Source organism: Oncorhynchus tshawytscha, linkage group LG13 (assembly GCF_018296145.1).
Source record: "Oncorhynchus tshawytscha isolate Ot180627B linkage group LG13, Otsh_v2.0, whole genome shotgun sequence".
In the NCBI taxonomy this organism is placed as follows: domain Eukaryota; kingdom Metazoa; phylum Chordata; class Actinopteri; order Salmoniformes; family Salmonidae; genus Oncorhynchus; species Oncorhynchus tshawytscha.
The window spans coordinates 85,392,491-85,403,037 of record NC_056441.1 but is presented as its reverse complement, the minus strand read 5'-3'; the positions used below and the strand labels follow the sequence as shown (position 1 = coordinate 85,403,037).

The window sequence follows — 10,547 nt, the reverse complement described above, 5'->3', positions numbered from 1 at the left end:
ACTGTTACTTCCTCTCTGTTCTGTTGTCTCCTCTTCCAGGTTTCTTGTGGCGAGCACATACATTTTTTCTCTTAAAATCAATTCTTTTGGGACTCAGTGCCCCACAAAACTTGAGAGGAAATATCACATTCTGGCAGCGATGTTGGAGAAAAGCAGACTTTTCTAACAGAAAGAAAGTGTAGGATATAGTATGTTGTAAAATAGAAAGTGTAGGATATAGTATGTTGTAAAATAGAAAGTCTAGGATATAGTATGTTGTAAAATAGAAAGTAGTCAGTGTAGGTTTCAGTACATTGTAAAACAGAAAGTAGACAGTATAGGGTACAGTATGTTGTAAAAACAGGCTACTGTGGGGCAGATAGAATTGGACTATTATCTTTGCTCAATCGTCACTGAAACTGCATCTATGTATAGTGTAGGGTAACTAGTCACCTGACTTTGCAATCCATGACACCGGTATTTTACTGCAGCTGAACATCAGTAGGGTTGGTTTATACATGAGGAGAATCTCAATTGCATTTCCTTGATTCATCGTACCCACTCTACTTGCCTCCTTCTCAAAACCCATTGCATGAAGAGGCCAGAGGTCCTCGTCGCTAGTCATGAGAACTCTCTGATTTCTCCTGGCTGTCAGCTCAATATCATTCAGTCTGACTTCTCCTGGCTGTCATCTCAATATCATTCAGTCTGATTTCTCCTGGCTGTCATCTCAATATCATTCAGTCTGACTTCTCCTGGCTGTCAGCTCAATATCATTCAGTCTGATTTCTCCTGTCTGTCATCTCAATATCATTCAGTGTGATTTCTCCTGTCTGTCATCTCAATATCATTCAGTCTGATTTCTCCTGTCTGTCATCTCAATATCGTTCAGTCTGATTTCTCCTGTCTGTCATCTCAATATCGTTCAGTCTGATTTCTCCTGTCTGTCATCTCAATATCATTCAGTCTGATTTCTCCTGTCTGTCATCTCAATATCGTTCAGTCTGATTTCTCCTGTCTGTCATCTCAATATCGTTCAGTCTGATTTCTCCTGTCTGTCATCTCAATATCATTCAGTCTGATTTCTCCTGTCTGTCATCTCAATATCGTTCAGTCTGATTTCTCCTGTCTGTCATCTCAATATCATTCAGTGTGATTTCTCCTGGCTGTTATCTCATTCAGTCCACTATCAGTTAGTGTCACAAACCCATTACCAGAACAGGTACAACTCACACACATGCATGTAAGCACGTGTACAGGTGTGTGTGAGTGGGAATGTGCGTGTCTTTGAGATCGGGGACTGAGTGGGTGGTCTCAAACGGGGATGAAAAACATCTCTTTCTCCGTTGCCTGCAGCAGTGGAGAGACTGTATAGTCTACATCCCTACAGCTGTGGACTTATTATTAATATATGGCCAAACCTCCTTCACACCTTTCACTGTAGCTGTTCACATCAGGCCTGGAAACAGACCGAAGACACTATCTACAGAACGGAATCTGAATTAGACTCAGAGTTCACAAAGAGTGTTAATGGATTTCATGGTGCTACATTAAACACCTTGGTTTAGATGTAAGGCTTATCATGAGAAGTGAGACTTTAGAATCATAGGGTTATATCTGAATAAAATGAGGATTCCTAAAACCACAATGGTCAAATACAGAGTACGACTCTACTATTCTGAGGTACTGTAAGTGGTTTAACTAAGACAGGAAGGACAGCAAAACAACATAGTGTCATTTACATGTAGGCCTACAGGTATCTCCTGTTGTCATGTTCGTGTAATGTGGGGGGTGTAAGGTCAGGGATAATTCCCTGAAATTATTTTAGCCATTGATTGATGCTTTGAGTGTGTTTACAAACACTACAGGAACAAGATCATCCACATGTATCAATCACATTTTTACTAATACTGTAGAACTTTGTTCTAAAGCTGTATCCGTACCCATTGGAGGAGGAGAATCGTTACAGCTGCTCTGACATTGCTCATACATATATTTATATATTCTTAATTACATTCTATACTTAAGACTTGTGTGTATTGGGTATATGTCGTGAAATTGTTAGATATTACTTGCTAGATATCACGACACTGTCGGAGCTAGAAACACATAGCATTTCGCTACACCTGCAATAACATCTTAAAACACGTGTACGTGACTAAATCAAATGTGATTTAAAACAGACTGTTAGAACTGTTAAGGCTCCACGGATTGATGAGGAATTGAAAAACTGTCTTGTTGAAAGAGATGAGGCAGAAGAAGTGCATAATAAGTCTGACTGCACATCTGACTGGCTGACTGCACATTGATAAATTGTGTGACTAAGCTCAAAAAAAAAAAAAAAAAATTGTATTATGATGCCAAGAGCAATGATAGAAATAATCATGAAAAAAAACTTTGGAGTACTTTAAATGAAACTTATGGGCAGAAAGACAAATTCAACTTCATCTTTCATTGAATCAGATGGCTTATTCATCACAAAACCATTTGATGTTGCTAATTATTTTAATGATTACTTCATTAGCAAAGTGGGCAAACTTAGGCAGGAAATGCCAACAACGAACAGCGAGCCATCATATTCGTGCATAAAAAAAAAGAAATAATGAAAGAAAAGCAGTGCAAACTTGAATTCTGTAAAGTTAGTGTGGGAGAAAAATGATTGTTATCCATAATGACAAACCTCCTGGCATTGACAACTTAGAGGGAAAGCTACTGAGGATGGTAGCTGACTCTATAGCCACTCCTATCTGTCATATCTTTAATCTGAGCCTAGAGGAAAGTCTTTGTCCTCAGGCCTGGAGGGAAGCCAAAGTCATTCCGCTACCCAAGAGTGGTAAACTGGCCTTTACTGGTTCTAACAGCAGACCTATCAGCTTGCTGCCAACTCGTAGCAAACTGTTAGAAAAAATTGTGTTTGACCAAATACAATGCTATTTCTCTGTGAACAAATTAACAAGACTTTCAACATGCATATAGAGAAGGGCACTCCACATGTACTAGAGGTTGACCGATGATGATTTTTCAACGGTGCCGATTATTTGAGGACCAAAAAAAGCTGATACCGATTAATTTTTATATATATTTGTAATAATGATAATTACAACAATACTGAATGAACACTTTTATTTTAACTTAATATAATACATCAATAAAATCAATTTAGTCTCAAATAAATAATGAAACATGTTCAATTTGGTTTAAATAATGCAAAAATAAAGTGTTGGAGAAGAAAGTAAAAGTGCAATATGTGCCATGTAAAAAAGCTAACGTTTAAGTTCCTTGCTCAGAACATGAGAACATATGAAAGCTGGTGGTTCCTTTTAACGCGAATCTTCAATATTCCCAGGTAAGAAGTTTTAGGTTGTAGTTATTATTGGAATTATAGGACTATTTAATTCTATACCATTTGTATTTCATATACCTTTGACTATTGGATGTTCTTATAGGCACTATAGTATTACCGGTCTAATCTCGGGAGTTGATAGGCTTGAAGTCATAAACAGCACAATACTAGAAGCACAGCGAAGAGCCGCTGGCAAATGCAGGAAAGTGCTGATTGAATGAATGCTTACGAGCCTGCTGCTGCCTCAGTCAGACCGCTTTATCAAATATCAAATCATAGACTTAATTATAATATAATAACACACAGAAATACGAGCCTTAGGTCATTAATATGGTCAAATCCGTAAACTACCATCTCAAAAACAAAACCTTTATTCTTTGAGTGAAATACGGAACCGTTCGGTATTTTATCTATCGGGTGGCATCCCTAAGTCTAAATATTGCTGTTACATTGCACAACCTTCAATATTATGTCATAATTATGTACAATTCTGGCTAATTAATTACGGTCTTTGTTTGGAAGAAATGGTCTTCACACAGTTCACAACGAGCCAGGCTGCCCAAACTGCTGCATATACCCTGACTCTGCTTGCACAGAACGCAAGAGAAGTGGCACAATTTCCCTAGTGAAAAGAAATTAATGTTAGCAAGCAATATTAACTAAATATGCAGGTTTAAAAATATATACTTGTGTATTGATTTTAAGAAAGGCATGTTTATGGTTAGGTACACATTGGTGCAGCAACAGTGCTTTTTTTCCGCGAATGCACTTGTTAAATCATCACCCGTTTGGCGAAGTAGGCTGTGATTCGATTATAAATGAACAGGCACCGCATCGATTATTTGCAACACAGGACAAGCTAGATAAACTAGTAATATCATCAACCATGTGTAGTTAACTAGTGATTATGTTACGATTTATTGTTTTTATTAGATACGTTTAATGCTAGCTAGAAACTTACCTTGGCTCCTTGCTGCACTGAGTAACAGTTAGTCAACCTGCCACGAAGTCTCCTCGTGGAGTGTAATCGGCCAAAATCTGTGTCCAAAAATTCCGATTACCGATTTTTCTGAAAACTTGAAATCGGCCATAATTAATCGGCCATTCTGATTAATCGGTCAACCTCTAACATGTACTACACTGACACAAATGACTGATGAGTGGTTGAAAGAAATTGATAAGAAGATTGTGGGAGCTGTATTGTTGTTGAGAAAACGTATGTGTTATGGTCTTTCAACCTCTGCCATATCGTGGATTCAGAGCTATCTATCTAACAGAACTCAAAGTGTTTTCTTTAATGGATGTTTCTCTAATGTCAAACATGTAAAGTGGGGTGAACCTCACGGCAGCTGTCTAGGCCCTCTACTCTTTTCTATTTTTACCAATAACCTGACACTGGCATTAAACAAAGCATGCGTGTCCATGTATGCTGATGATTCAACCATATGTGCATCAGCAACCACAGCTAATGAAGTTACTGTAACCCTTAACTGTCACGACTTCCGCCGAAGTTGGTGCCTCTCCTTGTTCGTTCGGCGGTCGACGTCACCGGCTTTCTAGCCACCGCCGATCTGTCTTTTTCCATTTGTTTTGTCTTGATTGTACCTGGTTTCCATTATGTTATGATTTCATCCCTATTTAACCCACTGGTTCCCAAATGGTTTTGTGCGTGTTTGTTCTTTGTTAAGTGGTCGCTCTTTTGTGTCGAGCTGGAATATTTTTCCCTGTATGGAATTAGTTTGTGATTTTCCGAGTAAAGTACGTTTTTACTCAGTTCTGTGTCCTGCGCCTGACTCCATCCTACCCGCTGCACACTGACACTTGACATTAAGAAAGAGTTGCAGTCTGTTATGGAATGGGCAGCCAGTAATAAACTGGTCCTGAACATCTCTAAAACTAAGAGCATTGCATTTGGTACAAATCATTCCCTAAGATCTAGACCTCAGCTGAATCTGGTAATGAATGGTGTGGCTGTTGAACAAGTTGAGGAGACTAAATTACTTGGTGTTGCCTTAGATTGTAAACTGTCATGGTCAAAACATATAGATTCAATAGTTGTAAAGATGGGGGGAGGTCTGTCTGTAATAAAGAGATGCTCCGCTTTTTTGACACCACACTCCAAAAAGCAAGTTCTGCAGGCTCTAGTTTTATCTTATCTTGATTATTGTCCAGTCGTGTGGTCCAGTGCTGCAAGGGGAGACCTAGTTAAGCTGCAGCTGGTCCAGAACAGAGTGGCACCACTTGCTCTTCATTGTAATCAGAGGAATGATATTAATACTATGCATGCCAGTCTCTATTGGGTAAGAGTTAAGGAGAGACTGACTGCATCACACAATGTGTTGAAAATCCCAAATTGTTTGCACAGTCAACATACACACAGCACTAACACACACACACACTTACCCCACCATCCATGCCACCGGGGGTCTTTTCACAATCCCCAAATCCAGAACAAATTCAAGAAAGCATATAGTATTATATAGAGCCATTACTGCATGGAACTCCGTTCCATCTCATATTGCTCAAATACACAGCAAACCTGGTTTACAAAAACAGATAAAGCAACACCTCACGGCACAACACCTCTCCCCTATTTGACCTAGATAGTTTGTGTGTATGCATTGACATTTAGGCTATGTGTACCATTTTCTTTTTATTATTACGTAGTACTGTCCTTGAGCTGTTCTTGTCTATTAATGCTCTGTATTACTTCATGTCTCATGTTTTGTGTTGGACCCCAGGAAGAGAACCTGCTGCTTTTGCAAAAGCTAATGGGGATCCTAATAAAATACCAAGAAATACCAAAAAACAGCAAGGGACATATTGGAGGGTAATATCATATGATGGCTCCACAACAAGGGACATATTGGAGGATAATATCATATGATGGCTCCACAACAAGGGACATATTGGAGGATAATATCATATGACGGTTATACAACGAGGGACACTAGGTCTATATGATAACAGTGCTTCTTAATTCTGGTCCTGGAGACACAGAGGGGTGCACATTTTTTATATTTTCCCGCAGCACCACAAACACCTGATTTAAATCTAAAGCTTGATGATAAGTTGATCATTTGAATCAGCTGTGTAAAACTAAAATGTGCCTTTGGGTTCCCAGGACCAGGATGAATAAACACTGGGTCAGGCTATACAGGTCAATGTGACGCAGCCTTGGTGTAAACATGTCTTTACCTAGCTAGCCTTTTGTCCTGAGTCATGTTCCTTTCTAAATGTACAGCACTGGTTGGTCTAAAGAGGATGTTTTCAACTCTGACCCTACGAGATCCGGAGTCTGCTGTTTTTCTGTTCTACCTGATAATGAATTGCACACATCTGGTGCCCCTCGTTTAAATCAGTCTCTGATTAGAGGGGAACAATAAAAAAATATGCAGTCGAACTGGCTTTGAGGTCCAGAGTTGAGTTTTAGGGTCCTAAAAGTTGGTTTATGTTAGCCTATTAGGGAAACGTTGGGAGGTTAGCTACCTGTCTGGGGGTCCTCTCTGATTTACTCCTACACCACTCCCAGTCCGTCAGCTCCATTTTTCTGCACTCTACATGCGACAGTCTCCGTTCCGTTCCCTCGAACACTGACGACGTGTCAGTGAGGTTGAGGTCCTCGCAGTCCCGGGAGCTGGATCCACAGAAGAAGCTGTCCTGGTCTCCGTGGTTATCGTGAGGAAACTGGAGGCAGTCTGCCAGCGCGAGGGCCTCTCCCCCACCTGCCTCAGCCTCGAGAAGCAGCTCGCCATGCTCGTGCAGTGAGGAGCTGTCTACTTCACGTGGGGTCATGAACTCGAGCTCGGCCTGCAGGCTCGCGACGCCAGAGCTGTCCAGCACAGCAAGTTGGTTTTCTGTGAAGTTGAAGAGGTTTTGATAGGAACACTTCTCAACGGACAGGCTGTGGTGGGGTTCGGTTGCGTGGGATAACTTGTATATTCCGTATCCTTGTTGGAAGGAGAGGTTAAACTCAAACCTCCTCTTCTTTGCTGCGGGAAGAAAATTCTTAAATGTAGTGACTTTTGCAACAAACAAAAACAATCTATGCATATTACATTTATATTACTTTGAATTTTTTAAACGACAGCGATCTAGGCTTATGTGTTTCAGACACAAATATTGTTTTATTGTAACAATTGGTGTCCGTGTAAATGTGTTTAATGTGTAGGCTGTATGTTAAGGGGAATAATACTGGGCGTTTTATTCTCATAGGCATATAGGCTATGTTAAAATGTTACGTTGCTTTAGATAAACGTCTGGTTTGCACCCATATGTTTTTCAGCTCACTGGCCCTTTACAATCAGAGGGCATCATAGCCTACCAGTGGGCTCACGCTCTGTGTCCCGCGGGCAGTTGATGAAGCAGCCGCACGGAAGGTGGATCCAGCGCTCGGAGAGCATGAACACCGGTGTGACCACAGGCGCCAGCAGGGTCAGGAAGAAGCTCACAGTTCCCACCGCCTCCAGGGACGGGCTGTGCTCGTTCACAGCATGACGCACGAGCACCACAGTCTGTGGATGAAACAGCATGTACTTAAACCCATATGGCCTACTTCATGAATCTAACGCGTCATTAGATTATGACATAAGGTGATGTGAGGTAGCTGCCCCACCACCTACCCCCTGTGTAATTCTCACAAAAACCACTTTGTTCAACTAAAATGCATCTGACTCATCAACAGACCAACAAAAAATCACTATAACAAAATGATTCTGAGTTAAAGTTGTTCTAATATCTGGTCATTGAGAAAACGTAATGTACACTGAGTGTATAAAACGTTAGGAATACCTTTATAATATGGTGTTGCAACCCCCCTTTGCCCTCAGCACAGCTTCAATTTGTTGGGGCGTGGACTCGACAAGGTGTCGAAAACATTCCACAGGGATGCAGATTGTAGAATATTCACGTGAAAATATGTCACCAATTGAATTGCTAACCTAGCTATAGTGAGGATATTAACAGTGAGATGTGCAATTCCATTTTGTTTCAATATTACATTTATTCAATTAAAATAAGATAGCCTACCTACTAGTCTCTAGCTTTTAAGACTTAATTACAACAAAAAAATGTGAAACAAAATTCATTAAATAGGTTTTAAGACACTAATTTTCAGGGGTCAAGTTACCCCATGGGGGCTTTTTTATGTCTACAATTGGATAGTGTTCTTATGGGGGGTAGTTACCCCACCTTACCCTACATGTTTATAGATTAGGCATAAGGCCTATTCAATGTGGCATTGCAGGAAATACACTGTATACAATATAATATACCTAGTTGAAACCCCATATGAACACCTATTCGTTATAAAAGCATACATACGATTTGATATTTCTTAATCTACACATTTTTCCATCTCCAGGCCACTCACCATCATCGGCATCCACAAGACAACTCTCACTACCGCTAGGATCATGGAGAAGCGCTTTTGTGCAAAGAACACCGGGGATTCCCAGTTACTGATGGTTCCATCCCTCAGTACACCGTCAGAGGTAGGGGTTGGGCAGGTATATGTTTCCACTGTGCCCCGTACCCCTAGCCCTTTCCCCGACCCAACCGGAAACAGCTCGTTGTAGGCACTGAAACTTCTGTCCAAGCTATCCCGAGAGAAGGACGGGAGGTCGCAGAGAGGCGCAGACCCGTCCCCTCTCAGATCCCTGGCGATATCCAAGTAGCTCGGGTAGAACGTCCTCTGTGGCTCCCTGGAACACAGTAGCTGGTAGGTGAGAGGAACGAAGAATAAGACCAATCCGCAGAAACACAAGGAGTACAAAGAGAAAAGGAGCAGAACGTAAAAGCTGTGGCTCTCTGGGAAACAGCCTAGAGAGACCGGGGTGAAACTCCCCCAGCCGCACAGGGGTAGTACACTGACGGCCAGGCTGACTACCCACACCCCGGCTATCGCCCACATCACGCTTAACGGACGAGGACTTCTCTCTCGCTTAGTAACGTAGAAGGTGTAGGCTGCGATAAGGCAAGCCTTCATATTGCTGGAGAGTCCTTGGAACACATAGAGAAGTCCCGATAACGTGCATATGGTCACCGACCCTCCCTCTCCATCTCTCTCCCACTGGAGGAGCATGAAGAGGGAGAGAGGTATTACGCTGAGCAGGTCGTCCACGGACATTGAAGCCACGATGAGCCACAGGATGGTTTTCCACCTCATCTGGATGAAAAAGATGAGAGAATACACACCTCCCACGAAGGTAGCAGCAGCGATGGCAACGCACAAGCCGAAGAGAAGCATGCTTTTGTGTCTTTGCGCCTCTGTGAGGTCCGTCCTCTCGTAGCTCGCAGTGAAAAGGCTGCTGTTGTTCGGCGATGGGGAGCTGAGAGTCGAGGACATTTTTATTTAGATAACTTTGTTGACCTTGTGTTGCCCAATGTTCAGCCGCTCATATATATATATATATTTTTAAACAACTTTGAAACAATGCCTAAACGTTACACAAGTTAGAACGGCACACATAGGCTAGACTACATCCCTGGTGAATCACTCCGATAGGCTATATTTGAGCAGTCCAGTTGGATGTATCTTAACCTTAACGGAAAGTAGCTTCCAGAATAGTACACTTTTTAACACTACCAGTGCACTTTAGATGCGCACTGGAGGAGATAGACATCAATGCTCCTCGAGGATGATCCGCGATTTATGTTCTAACTGAGCAGCGCGTGCTGCGCTTTGTCTCCAGCAGCCGGTTTACAAACAACACGCTGTCGTCACAGTCTTTTCTCATAAGGGCGGGCTGGTGTAAGATATTAATACTAATTTGTGGTGTGCTTGTATTTATCCTGTGACACATTTATACAAGTGTTCGCTGCTTCTAGTGTGTAATTAACATGTGGTTCTTGCATATCCCAGCAGGGAGTGGGGTCACGGCCAGGGTCACCATTGTCCAGCGTCCCTGGAGAAGTAGGGTTTAAAGTGCCTTGCTCAAAGGCACAGTAACAGATTTTTCACTTTGTCAGCTCCGGGATTTGAACTGGTGACTTTTTGGCTACTGGCCAAATGCTCTAACCTTGAAGCTACCTGCCGTGTGTGTGTGTGTTTGTGTGTGTATGTTCATTAGCGCTAGCCCATAGCTTGTCTCACTCAGTAGATTCATATGGCATGAACTGAGCTCCAGCTCCTCACTACCTGAGTGATGTGTGTGTGTATGTATGTATGTGTCTGTGTGTGTGTGTGTGTGTGTGTGTTTGCTGTCTTATCACACGCACGCACGCA

At 41.9% G+C, this 10,547-nt stretch overlaps 1 protein-coding gene across 1 annotated transcript in view; it reads right to left on the bottom strand.

The window, feature by feature from the left end:
- LOC112266203 (probable G-protein coupled receptor 149) overlaps nucleotides 1–9,942 on the bottom strand; it is a 19,095-nt gene extending 9,153 nt beyond the window's left edge. The window contains exons 1-3 of the mRNA XM_042294973.1: nucleotides 8,694–9,942; nucleotides 7,647–7,836; nucleotides 6,812–7,314 (exon numbers count right to left, since the gene is read on the bottom strand). Of these exons, the coding sequence (XP_042150907.1) occupies nucleotides 6,812–7,314; nucleotides 7,647–7,836; nucleotides 8,694–9,668 (1,668 nt within the window). The 5' untranslated portion in view covers nucleotides 9,669–9,942. The remainder of the gene's footprint in view (nucleotides 1–6,811; nucleotides 7,315–7,646; nucleotides 7,837–8,693) is intronic.
- Between the last annotated feature and the right edge of the window lie 605 nt (nucleotides 9,943–10,547).